Source organism: Vombatus ursinus, unplaced genomic scaffold (genome assembly GCF_900497805.2).
Source record: "Vombatus ursinus unplaced genomic scaffold, bare-nosed wombat genome assembly UNPS02014959.1, whole genome shotgun sequence".
Taxonomy (NCBI): Eukaryota; Metazoa; Chordata; class Mammalia; order Diprotodontia; family Vombatidae; genus Vombatus; species Vombatus ursinus.
Genome location: NW_020954737.1, coordinates 1,253,171 through 1,267,435, shown reverse-complemented (window position 1 = coordinate 1,267,435; position 14,265 = coordinate 1,253,171). Strand labels below are relative to the sequence as shown.

The 14,265-nt window shown below is 35.5% G+C and overlaps 1 protein-coding gene across 1 annotated transcript in view; it reads left to right on the top strand.

Annotated features, from left to right (window-relative positions):
- The window catches only part of POLQ (DNA polymerase theta), a 119,858-nt gene that overhangs the window by 92,628 nt on the left and 12,965 nt on the right, over positions 1-14,265 (top strand). The window contains exons 25-27 of the mRNA XM_027845167.1: positions 8,241-8,425; positions 9,807-9,918; positions 12,906-13,030. Of these exons, the coding sequence (XP_027700968.1) occupies positions 8,241-8,425; positions 9,807-9,918; positions 12,906-13,030 (422 nt within the window). The remainder of the gene's footprint in view (positions 1-8,240; positions 8,426-9,806; positions 9,919-12,905; positions 13,031-14,265) is intronic.

The following is a 14,265-nucleotide window of genomic DNA, read 5'->3' as shown; positions in this document are numbered from 1 at the left end:
AGCTATCTCCTTCTGCTTGCTGATGCCTAACACAATTACTTTTCAATATTACTTTTTATATATGCACATATTTTTAATGCCATAAATTTCTCTCTCCATCATGTCAGTATTTATTTTGTGATCTCGTGTGTTTTAATGAAGACAGCCTTTAGTGAACAGTAACACAAACGGGTACAATTTTTCAAACTTTGCTTGGGTGCACAGAAACTTTGAAACCTGTGTTTCAGGTAGAGTGGATATTACTTTGGGAGACTGTACTGCTGATAGGTAGATAATGTCCTTAGAGCTAAGCCTTCTTTTTAAAGTTTTAGGCTTAGTATTAGTATAAATCTTTAAGAATAGAGATTCCTCCTGAGTGCCTAGAAGGTGTAAAGATCCAGGCCATTTGGGAAGTTATATCCTCAATATTAATAGTTGTTTCTCTTTTTTATTATGGACCATAGAAACCTGCTCCTAAGAAACTGTTATTTGATGCCACATAAGGTTTGCTGGGACTTGTAACCTATAAATAGTTGCATTTTTTGGTACCTTGTTTTCTTTGCTCATTTGCTCCTATGAGGAGAGAGTAATCCTTAAGTTAGTTTTGCATTCTTCTCTTAAGTGTTACTTTTATTTTAGCAACATTATCAGACACTACTATTGTATATATGGCACATAGTCATGTTTTACTTGTAATTTCCATTTATCTGTGCTTTAATGATAATTAGCAAATAATTCCTAATAGGTACTGTTACTAGCATGTCTGTAGGTTTTGCTCCCATCCGCAGCACTGAGAAGACCAGCAGATCTATTGTCATTATTTTTTTAAAAATGTATCCTAGAATCTGTTTAGATCACACAAAGCTCATTATTTGCTTAGATCTGGAATACTCTTGCTTCCTGATTTTTAAATTAAAAAAAATAATATAAATTCCTATGATTATTGTGTTTTTGCTATTGCCTGCTACAATTCTTTTTCACTTTTTTTCCTATCTATCTGTGGACTCAATGATTATTGTTGCCCTTTATATCTTCCTGTTTCCCATGCTGTTGCTTATCTGTCACTTATCACTGTCACTTATCACAGTCCTTTGGCTGATCTCCTCTGTATTCATCCTGTAACATCCTGCAACTATGTGCCTGGCACATAGTTATGCCCTCTACAAACATTGTTGTTGTTTTTGTTGTTATTGTTATTGTTACCCCTTGCCTTCCCTATGTTTGTGATGTTTCTCAGACTTTAGCCTAGATTCATCTTTTGATTCTTTGGCTCTCGTACCCTCTGTATACATTCAGCCACTTATCATTTTGTCCTCCATGATGTCTCTTATTTCCATGCCTTCCATTCTATTTCTAACATTTTCTTGGTTCACATCCTTCTTACCTTGTGGTAAGAACTCCAGAAGTATATCTTAGTATAGAGGCAAACAACTTTACATACTTAATATTTGATTGAGAGCATCACTTATCATGGTAGAATATATTTATTGAGATTGATAACTATAACTTTGACGAAGGCATCGGGAAAGTTAAATTATATCGTATCCTCTCTTCATTGATATTTAGGAGGGGCAGCATGGTGTTGTGGATAGAGGGCTGGTCTAATAGCTAAGAAGACATGGTTCAGGTTATATCTTTTAATATACTGTCTCTGTGACCCTGAACAAGTCACTCAAGCTCTCAGTGACCCAGACAACTCTAAAATTATGAGTTGCAGACATATTGCTAACATCCATCAATGGAAAAGTTTCCTAATTGGGAGTTCCCTTCACTCATTAAATTACAAATTATAGGAAGTGGAGCCAAGATGGCGAGGGAAAGCAGTGACTTGCTAGAGCTCTCCCCCAAACCCCTCCAAATACCTACCAAAAATGGCTCTAAACTAATTTTAAAGCAGTAGAACCTACAAAAAAAAACAGAGTAAAACAAATTTCCAGCCCAAGACAACCTGGATGGCTGATCGGAAAGGTATATTGCACTGGGCTGGGAGAGGAACACAGTTCGGTGTGAGTGCTCAGGCTGCAGTGACCCTGGAGCAGGCCTCAGAGGACTGAATTGTGGGCTGCTGTGGCGGTTCCCAGACTTCTCAACCCACAAACGCCAAAGACAACTTAGAAGGTCAGTGAGAAAAGTCTGTTACTGCGTGAGAGAAGAAGGTAGATCTCAGCTGCCCCAAGGGCAGTGGCTGGCTTCTGAGCTTCCAGCCCACAGACTGAGGGGGAATCAAGTGGCTGATCAGAGGGGGATTGCAAGGATCTCTTTGCCAGGGCTGAGGCAGGAATCTCTTGCTTTACTGGTGCCTGGGTCTGGGTCATAGTTCTGAGGGGTGGTCCTGGGGCTAGGAGGAGCACTGGTGTGGTGGAGCTTGTTGTGGTGGTGGAGAGAAAACACCTCGCCCCTTATCATAGTACCTTGGAAGAACTGACACTTTTCAGCTCCCTAGAAGTATCTCTGAAAACAGTTATACAAACCCCCAAAGCTTGGGACAGTACATTCTTCACATTGGAAACAGACTCTTACCTTAACAAAGAGTTTAAAACTCAAGTAATTGGTTGCGATCGTGAGCAAGCAGCGCAAAAAGAATCAGACTATATTATCTTACTTTGGTGACAAAGAAGATCAAAACATACAACCAGAAGAAGAAAACTAAGTCAAAGCTCCTACATCCAAAACTTCCAAGAAAAATATGAATCAGTCCCAGGCCTTGGAAGAGCTCAAAAGGGATTTTGAGAAGCAAGTAAGAGAAGTAGAGGAAAAACTGGGAAGAGAAATGAGAGTGATGCAAGAAAATCATGAAAAGCAAGTTAACAGCTTGCTAAAGGAGACTCAAAAAAAATACTGAAGAAAATAACACCTTAAAAAATAGCCTAACCCAAATGGCAAAAGAGGTCCAAAAAGCCAATGAAGAAAAGAATGCCCTAAAGAGCAAAATTGGCCAAATGGAAAAGGAAGTCTAAAAGCTTACTGAAGAAAATACTTCTTAAAAATTAGAATAGAGCAATTGGAAGCTAGTGACTTTATGAGAAATCAAGACACTGTAAAACAAATCCAAAAGAATGAAAAATTAGAAAACAATGTGAAATATCTCATTGGAAAAACAACTGACCTGGAAAATAGATCCAAAAGAGAGAATTTAAAAATTATTGGACTATCTGAAAGCCATGATCAAAAAAAGAGCCTAAACATCGTCTTTCAAGAAATTATCAAGGAAAACTGTCCTGATATTTTAGAACCAGAGGGCAAAATAGAAATTGAAAGAATCCATCGATCTCCTCTGAAAGAGATCCCCAAAGGAAAACTCCTAGGAATATTGTAGCCAAATTCCAGAGTTCCCAGGTCAGGGAGAAAATATTACAAGCAGCCAGAAAGAAACAATTCAAGTATTGCGGAAACACAATCAGGATAACACAAGATTTAGCTGCTTCTACATTAAGGGACCACAGGGCATGGAATATAATATTCCGGAGGGCAAAGGAAATAGGATTACAACCAAGAATCCCCTACCCAGCAAAACTGAGTATAATTCTTCAGTGGAAAAAATGGTCATTCAGTGAAATAGAGGACTTTTAAGCATTCTTGATGAAAAGACCAGAGCTGAACAGAAAATCATAAGAGACTTATTAAGGTTGAACTGTTTACATTCCTGCATGGAAAGGTAGTATTTGTAACTCATGAGACCTTTGTCAGTATTAGGGTAGTTGGAGGGGAAAAAATTATATGTACATATATATAGATATAGATAAATAGATAGAGGGCACAGAGTGAGTGAGTTGAAGATGAAGGGGTCATATCTGGAGAATAAAATTGAGGGGTGACAGAGGATTATACTAGGAGAAGGAGAAAGGGAAAGGTAGAACGGGGTAAATTATCTCACAAAAAAAAAACAGAAAAGAAAAGGCTCTTACAGTGGGGGGGAACCGGGGGAAGGTGAGAGGAAATGAGTGAATCTTATTCCCATAGGTTTTGACTTAAGGAGGGTAAATCTGTCTTACCCTACCGAAAAATAGGAGGGGAAGGGAACAAGAGAGTAGGGGGATGATAGAGAGGAGGGCAGATTTGGAAAGGGGGTAATCAGAAGCAAATACTTCTGAGGAGGGACAGGGTCAGAAGAAAGAATAGAATAAATGGGGGGGGCAGGATAGGATTAAGGAAAATAGAGTTAGTTTTTCACAGCATGTCTGCTATGAAAGTGTTTTGCATAAGTGCACAAGTATAGCCTCTGTTGAGTTGCTTGCGTTTTCAATGAGGGTGGGTGGGGAGGGAGGAAGGGAGAAAATTTGGAACCCAAAGTTTAAAAAAACATGTTTAAAAAAATGTTTTCATATGCAACTGGGAAATAAGAAATACAGGAAATGGATTACAGACAGCTATCCTGCCTACAGGAAAATAGAAGGGGAAGGAGGGGAGAGATAGCAGGGAAAGCAGACTAGGGGAAGGGGTATTCAGAATGCATGCCATCTTGGGGTGGGGCGAGGGGTGAGGTGGAGTGAAAATTTGGAACTCAAAATCTTGTGGAAGTAAATGTTGAAAACTAAAAATAAAAAAAATAAAAAAAAAAAAGAAAGTATTTGTGCTGATAGTATTCAGCACATGGTATGGTGTAGACCTAAGTATACAGAGGTTGAAGATACTGAAGGGGAGTAGTAGGTATACGAATTCTCATTTTTTAAATGTTGCTTTTATCTCATGCAATATTTCTGTCTTCTTATTTTATTGTTTCAACTTCAGTTAACCAAAGTATCTATCAGTAGAATGAATAATTTACATTTTTCAAGAATTTAATTATTCCTAAATTCATTGTTAAAAAGTTTCTAAGGAATAAACATGGATTTCAGTGAGAAAGACTTGTAATATTCAAAGGCTTGATACAATTAGTAAAATATCATCGAGAGAGAAACATCTGCAGTATTGCACCATCTATCTATAGAGACCTTGTACAGGTATGTTTTATTGAAATGGCAACCTTTTTAAATAAGAATGAAGGCCATTGAGCAGCTTGATCTCTGTGGTTCTACTTATTAAAAAAATCTTTTATCAGTATTTAAAAAAATTACAAATTATAATATCATAAATTTAGAGCTAGAGTGGACCTAAGAAGCTATCTAATCCAATCTCTTCATTTTAAACATAAGGACCCTGAGACCCAGAGAGATTAAGTTACTTGCCTAAGTAAGGTCATCCAGGTAGTGGATGGGAGAGCCACAATTTGAACTCAAGTGCTCTGACTCCAAATCTAGCATACTTTCCGTAGTACCATGCTGCCCTATACCACCACCACTGGAAGCAAAAAATCCCCAAACCAAACACAAACAGAACCAACAAAATTTTATTTAAAGAAAATGCGTAATTCATTTTAGAAATATTTCCATAAAAATGATAAAAATCAAAATATATTTTGTTGCTTTTTGGGGGTAAGGTTTATTTACCTGGAAAATTAATTTATGTGGATAATGTAAAATGATTTTGCTCTATTTCTCTTTTCTTTGTAATGTGTATCTAGTGCCACAAGATGGTATTAAAATCATGCCAGGGGAAGGCCATGCTGATCTTTTTTTTTTTCCCACAATTATGTGAAACAATTCCATATAGTCATTTTGTACAAGAAGACCCGAATAAAAGAAAAAGATGAAAGAAAGTGAAAAATAGCATGCCTTAGTCTGTATGCAATCAGTATCAGTTCTTTGCTTCATCATTAGTCCTTTGAGATTATCTTGGATCATTTTATTGCTGAGAATAGCTAAGCCATTCACGGTTTTTCATCGAACAATATTGCTGTTACTGTGAACAATGTTCTCCTGGTTCGATTCACTTCACTATGCATCAATTCATATAAATCTTTCCAGATTTTTCTGAAATCAGCCTGCTTGTCATTTCTTATAACACAATAATATTCCATCGCAATCATATCACAGCTTGCTTAGCCATTCCCCAATTGATGGATATCCTTTCGATTTCCAATTCTCAGCTACCACAAAAAGAGCTGCTGTGAATATTTTTGTATAAATACATCCTTTCCCCATTATTTGGATGTCTTTGGGATATAGACCTAGCGGTTGTATTCTGAATCAAAAAAGGGTATGCAGAGTTTTACAGCCCTTTGGGGATAATTCCAAATTGTACTCTAGAATGGTTGGATCAGTTCACAACTTCACCAAAAGTGCATTAGTGTCCCAGTTTTCCCACATCCCCTCCATCATCCAACATTTTCCTTTTTTTGTCAGAATAGCCACTCTGATAGTTGTAAAGTAATACCTCAGAGTTGTTTTAATTTGTATTTCTCTAATCAAAAGTGATTTGGAGCATTTTTTTCATATGACTATAGATAGCTTTAATTTCTTTGAAAACTGCCTATTCATATCCTTTGACCAGTTATCAGTTGGGGAATGACTTATGTTTTTATAAATTTGACTCTATTCTCTATATATTTGAGAAATGAGGCCTTTATCAGAGATACTTGTTGTAATTTTTTTCCCTCAGTTTTCTGCTTTCCCTGTAATTTTGCTTGTGTTGGTTTTGTTTGTGAAAAATCTTTCTAATTTTACATAATCAAAATTATCTATTTTACATTTTGTAGTGCTTCTATATCTTCTTTAGTCCTAAATTTTTCCTTTATCCATAAAGGTGACAGATAACCTATTCCATGCTATCTTAATTTGCTTATAGTATCACCTTTGACATATAAATCATGTATCCATTTTGACCATATCTTGGTATATGGTGTGAGATATTGGTCTATACCTAGTTTCTGTCATACTGTTTTCTGGTTTTCCCAGCAGTTTTTGTCAAATAATGAGTTTTTGTTCCAAAAGCTTGGATCTTTGGGTTTATCATGTACTAGATTACTGTGGTCATTTAGTATAATGTAATTTGTACCTAATCTATTCCACTGATCTATCACTCTATTTCTTAGCCAGTACCAGATTGCTTTGATAATTAACACTTTATAATACATTCTGAGATCTGGTATGGCTAGATCACCTCCTTTCACATTTTTTAATTGATTCTCTTGATATCTTTGAGCTTTTGTTCTTCCAGGTGAATTTTATTATTTTTTCTAGCTCCATAAAATAATTTTTTAATAGTTTCATTGGCATAGCACTGAATAAATAGATTAATTTAGGTAGAATTGTCATTTTTATTATGTTGACTCAGCCTACCCATGAACAATCAATATTTTTCCAATTGATCTGATTGCATTTCAGTGAAAAGTGCTTTATAGTTGTGTTCACGTTCTTCTTGAGTTTGTCTTGGCAGGTAGAGTCCCAAGTATTTTATATTGTTTACAGTTATTTTAAATGGAATTTCTCCTTCTGTCTCTTGCTGCTGTACTTTTTTTTTGTAATATGTAGAAATACTGATGATTTATGTGGGTTTATTTTGTATCCTGCAACTTTACTAAAGTTGTTAATAATTTCAAGTAGTTTTTTTAGTTGATTCTCTAGGATTTTATAAGTATAACATCGTATCATCTGCAAAGAGTGGTAGTTTTGTTTCCTCATTACCTATTCTAATTTCTTTAATTTCTTTTTCTTTTATTACCATGGCTAACATTTCTAGTATAATATTAAATAACAGAGGTGATAACATGTCTATCTTAATAATGGCTCCCATCTAGGATGTCTCAAATATCTTAGATATTGAGATTCTAGATTAATTATTAAAACAGCTACAAACTTTTTTTGTGTAAAATAAAGCCTAAAGAAACACCACCCACAATAGCAACTTTCCTATGCAGAGCAGAATTTCTTTCTTTACCAATTTAGTTCTGTTTAGGACTTCTGGTTGTGGCCTCTGAATCTGATTAGATTGATTAAAAGGCCTTTCATTGCTAATTCGTCCTTAAAAAATAAAGCCCTTTTCCTAGTTTCTTAGTGATCAAGGAGATGAAATATATTTCAGGGCCAACTGCTTCTTTATCATCTGGTCGTTGTATGAAGTCTCACAACATGAAGTCTCACTTTTTTCTAAGATTCTTGATCCTACTTAACTTTCTTGCTTAATGTTTTACCTATAATGGAATCTAACTTTGTTTTTACTATTTCCTGGAAAGGAAAAATTTTAAGTCGTACAAATGAATTAAGATATATTGACAAAGAAGAAGCAGGTTTAAATGTGTTAATTGACATGATGTCTTAGATACATTCTTGTTCTAAAATTCTGACTCTTCTGACATTTTACTTAATGGTACTCATATTCAGTTAAACTGTGTAAATTTTGACTTCTTTTGTCCCAGCTTTGTAATAGACATGCTTTGGTTCTAGGAGGAATGATTCTGGCTGCTGATTATTCTCAACTAGAACTGAGGATCCTGGCTCATTTATCCCAGGATCGTCATCTCATTGAGGTACTAAACAGTGGTGCTGATGTATTCAAGAGCATTGCAGCAGAATGGAAGATGATTGATCCAGAGACAGTTGGGGATGATACAAGGCAGCAAGCCAAGCAGGTACATGTAGACATCAAAAGTAGCAGAAGTTGTATGTTTGGAAGCCTTAGTTTGCAAATCTCTCATTTCAATGTTTTATTGTTCCTGTGCCTAGGAGATTCATGGGATTTAGAGCTAAAAGGGATGTTAAGGTCGTTTTGTCCAACTTTCTCTTTCATAGATAACAAAACTGAAGTCATAGAAGGAAGTTACTTGGCCAAGTCCATGTACAAGTAGTAAGTGGCAGAATCAGGATAATGATGATAGTGGACATTTATATATTTGCTTAAAGTCCTGAATGCATATTACCTCATTTGATCATTATGACGTTACCAGGAAGTCATTTTTGTTATTTGGTCCAAATCCGTGATTTCACTAGTAGAGGGAATTCCTGGTTAGGAAACTGCTTCTACTAATGTATACTGGATATTGCCCTGGAAATCTGTAGCCTTAGAGAGCTTCCTGAGCACAGAGAGGACCACTGACTTGCGCTGGGTCACATAGCCAGTGTGTTTAGGAGGCAGGACTTGGATCCCTCCAGGTCTTCCTGTCTTCTAGTCTGGCTCTCTATCGATGAACCCACATTTGCCTGTCTAGGTGCTGTTATTTTTCCCATTTTAGAAATGAGGAAACTGAGGTTCATAGAGGTTAAGTGACTTGTCAAGGGATGTATAGCTAATGTCTGAGGCAAAGACCAGAACATGAATCACTGTGCAATGATGCAGGCATTCTGATTCCACGTCCATTGTTCTTGGTGGGTGACTATTGCTTTGATGTATAGTTTGAGATCTAGAACTACTAACCCTGCTTCTTTCCTGCTTTTTCCATTGTTTTCCTTTATTTTCTTGATTATTTATTCCTCCAGATGACTTATTATTCTTTGTAGTCTTATAAACCAATTTTTTGGTAGTTTGATTGATATGGTGCTAAATATGTAAATGATTTAGGTTATATTTTAATTTTATCATATTAGCATGAATATTTCTTTATTTCTAAAAGTATCCCTCCTATGTTCCCTATTAAGGCAGATAGGTGGCATAGTGGATAGAGCACTGGGCCTGGAATCAGGAAGACTTGAGTTCAAAGCTGGCCTCAGACACTTAAGTCACTTAACATGTGCCTGCCTCACATTCCTCAGCTGTAATATGGGGATTATAACAGTTCCTGACTCTCAGGTTGTTGTGAGGTTCAAATGAGATAATATTTGTAAAGTGAGTAGCATGGTGCCTGGCACATATGTATACATAGCACACAGGTGCTATGTAAATGGTTATTCTTTGATGTTCAGTCAGCCAAAAACTGCTTAACTTTTTCCATAAAATTGGCTTAGATGTTAGTCACAATAAACGTTTTTCTGTGGCCTTCAAGTTGATTATTTAATTGGATGCCTGTATTATCCTAGATTTGCTATGGAATAATCTATGGAATGGGAGCTAAATCTCTGGGAGAGCAAATGGGCATTCAAGAAAATGATGCTGCTTGTTATATTGAATCCTTCAAATCCAGATACACAGGTAAAAGAAATCTCTAGATGTGATACATTTTACACTCATCATCCTTTTCCTTCATCTGTAGTTTGAAGTTTGCTTTTGAAAGTCCCAGTCAGCAAGGATTTTCGTCAGACAAGTTTAAAGGGATGTAACACCTACACAGTCACAAAAACTAACATGTACACACCAACACAATATAATATATTTGTGAAAAGCAGGGGCCAAGAGTGAACATCAGAAGGTTGGCCATGTGAGTGGCATAATTTCCCTGTCAAATCTTTGTCCTTCTGTTGAAAGAACTCTTAATGATATTCATGATTTGTTGAAGTTGAAAGAATTTCATAGAGGATGATAGATTCTTTTTTTTTGCCTTTTCGTTTTTTGTTTTAAGAAAATTTATATTTTTGGGGACACAATAGATACTTCCCAACAAACACTCACAAATCACTATACAAGTTAGATTTCTATAAAAATCATGCCATCAATTTCTTAATTTTTTTTTAGGATGTGAATTATCTTGGTTTTTTTTTTATTTCTTTTGCTCATCACCTCTTTTTCCCCTTGTATTCCTCCCAAGACCTTTCTTAGAGATCCATTCCTTATAATGAGGGGAAAAAAGGAGGAAGGAAAAAATTCAGCAAAACTAACCTACATATTGAAAAAAAAACCTGATGTCTTATGCCACTTTCCCACCTGCATGGTCCCCTATCTGTCCGTTTTATATTCAGTGGGAGGTATGTTCTTATGTCTCTTCTTGGTGCCAAGCTTGGTTGTTACAGTTTCACAGCATTTGTTTTCAAATGTTATTGGCGCTTTACTTTCCATCTACATTGTTGTGGACATTGTCTATATTGTTTTCCTGGTGCTACTGATTTCAGTTCATATAAATCTTTCCATGCTTCAGTGTATTCACTTTATTTATCATTTCTTGCAACACAGTAATATTACACCATAGAAATGTGCCACACTTTTCGTTTAGCCATTCCTAGATCAGCGGGCATCTACTTTGCTTCCAATTTTATGCTCCCACAAAAATTTCTGCTATAAATGTTTTGGTATTTGTGGAACCTTTCTTCCACTGATCTCTAAGGGCATATGGCTTAGCAGTGTAATCAGTTTCTTAACTAACAAAAAGGAGGGATGTGTCCCTTAAATTTGGTAGAATGGTACTGCTATCTATCACTGTATTTGTCCAGTTTTTGTTTCATCTCCTTGTTGGCCTTTTTTCTTCATAGTTGTCATTTTTTATACAGCAGTAATATTTTTTCAGTCATTTTCTAAATGTTGGGCTCATTTTGTTTTTAGCGTTTTGTTATAGATAAGGCTGTTTCAGACCTCTTTGTATATGGGTCTTTATTGTTATCAATAACTTTGTTTGAATACAATTATAATAGAATGAGATCTGGGTCAAAGGGCAATTTAGTAACTTTTATTAACTTTTTTCCATCTTTCCAAATTATTTTCTAAAAAAATTGGACCAATACACCAGCAATGTGTTAACATTCCTGTCTACTCATAGCTCCTTTAGCATTGAGTTTTTCTGTATTTGCTTGAAAGGTGGAAAGTGTGACACCTTAGGGTTGTTTTGATTTGCATGTCTTTGATTTTTTAGTGGTTATTGATCATTTTTATTCCTTATTTTGGAAGCTGTTTTTGTCAGGCCTCTTGCCTGTTTGGCCCATACTCTTGTAATTTTGTATCAATTTTGCATATATTTTAGATATTATACTTTTATCAGAAATTTATTGCAATTTTTTAATAAAAATCTTTTCTTCCGATTCTAGGTGAATTGACTTTAATTGTCCAAAAACCTTAAAAATTTATGTAATTGAAATCGCCTATTTTGCGTTTTGTATCCTCCTGTCTCGTTTGGTTCACAATTCTACTCCCATCCACAATCATGAAAGATAGAACTTTCCATTACTATCTTACTATTTTTATGCTATAACTTTTCATACTTAGATCATTTATCAATTTGAAATTTATTGCTATGTGGGATATTTCTAGGTTTTGGTTATCTAATCTGTTCCACCAATAGTTTTTTTTTTTAATAATTGTTGCTTTGTAGGCTAGTTTGAAATCTGCCAAACCACTCTTCTTACTTTTTCTCATTACATATTTTTGAATTTTTATTTCTCAAAGTGTATTTTGTTTTTATTTTGTCTGATGCCTTAAAATATCTTTTTGATAATTTGGTTATTATAGCATTCTCTCTGTAGTCACTAGGTATACCATTTTTCCTTATCTTCCTCTACTTCTGATAATGAGTTCTCCATTTGTTTTGCTTGTGGCTTTCCTTCCCAAATCTACCCTTTCTCTTTGGCCATCTAGTGGCCTTGTTTCTTCTTCCTTCCTTTTTCATCCCAGTTCTCTGTTCAGTTTACTATATTTTTACCAGCCTGCTCTTTAAAAATAATCTTCCCTTGCCTGGCTCTGATAAAGGTGAGGTTTATTAACTCACCACTCTCCTCACCTCATTGTTTGAATAATCTTTTCCTGTGATTCCCTAATTATGAGAAATAGTCAGTTCCTTCCTCCTCATTCCAGCTATTTTCCCAGGGTATTTCCTTTCTTTTTCCCCCATTTTCTTTTTTCCTTTTGTCTTCTGTTGAGAGTTGGAGGTTACTGACTGAATTACTGCTGAGATTTGACTCTGTTAGGTTCAGTTGGTGAAGATTCCTTCTAATTACTGTTACTTCAGACTCTTTCTGACTGCAGAATCAACCACTTCTCCATGAAGCCTTCCTTGCCAAGGCCTGGAGTCGGGGTGATCAGTGGGTAGCAGTTTTATCCATAACTTTTGTAGCATGGCACATGTACTAAAATGCTAAAGCTGGGATTTAAACCCAAGTCTTCCCCCCCACCAAATCCCATTGATCTTTCCATTATTCTATGCTATTTCTCAAAGTAACCTTACTGATATTTTAATGTGTTTCTTTAGGCAGGAGTATGTATGTTACATAAATTATAGCCTTGGAATGTTTTTAGATTTTATTTTATTTTTCTCTTAGGCATTCAACGTTTCCTAAGAGAGACAGTAAAGAACTGCAACAGAGATGGGTTTGTTCAGACGATTCTGGGGAGGCGAAGGTATTTGCCTGCAATTAAAGACCCAAATCCTTACAGCAAATCCCATGTACGTTGAACATTCTCTCGACACTAATTTAAAAGTTAAAAAATGTATGTGTAGTGTATTGTGGAAGTTGAATTAGTAATTCTAGACCCTGACTAATAATATTGACAAATTTATTACTCTTATGATGGGTGTATCTATACTTTGGGTTAATTACTTGTTTAATTAAAGTCTTTTTAAAAGAAATTAAATATGATAGCATGTAAAAGCTTTTGTTGAATTTGGTTCCCTGATATAAAATGTCATATTTAAGAAATTACTTATTATTTATTAATGGTCACAATATTCTTTGGATAGAAGATAGTAGCATAGGGAAAAGATAGTACACAGAGTTATAGTATATTACAAACAATGAGAGGCGATAAGAGTAATGAAGGCAAGAAGGAAATAGATGGATTTCTTCAAAAGACATCATACCTGACAGTAAATGCACCTACTGTTTATGTTAGGGTATTATTAGGAATCTGATGCTTGCAGATTGGTTCTGCACCCAAGAAATAGTGCCAGATAATGAAAAAAAATAAGATAGGAAAGTCCAATATAAAATTGTCTCAATTAGAAATCTTTGTGGCATTGTGAATAGGGATAGCAAACAAGTGGTTTCCTGTTTCATTTAGAGGCAAGAATTAGTAATAAAATCCACAGAGAACTGAGCATCGTACTATACTACGCCTTAGTAGGTATGGGGGGTGAGTCAGTGTTCCACTGACACCCAGTTTGTAGTTGGTCAATGTTTCTTCCAGAAATAATTAAAAACAACATATTTACAAAATGTAGCACGTTCGTTTGACTACAAGAGAAATTGAAGAGCATGCTGGAGGATTATTTCACTGAAAATAGTGAAATAATCCTCCAGCATGCTTTTCCTTGAAAGGAATATTCCTTGAAAGAATAGAGCATGATGTTCCATTCAGCCACAAGAGAAAATAAAATAGTACAAGAAGGTAGAAGGGAATCAAAATTTGTCAGGAGTTTTGTGTGATAGAAAAATGTGCCTCCTAAAATGCAGGGAAGAAGAAATCTGCTAATATCTTAGAGTCATGTAGTATATTTGAGGTTCTTCCCAAAGAAGACGGACCTGCACATTCTAGTGTTTCATAGGATGATGACAAAAAGCTCTTGATGTTCCCAGGAGAGAAGTTATCTATTTGAAGTCTAGCTCTAGCTCTAAATCTAGAAAGAAGAGATGAATCCTGGTGTGACTATAAACAGAACTCATTAAATACTGAATTTTAAAA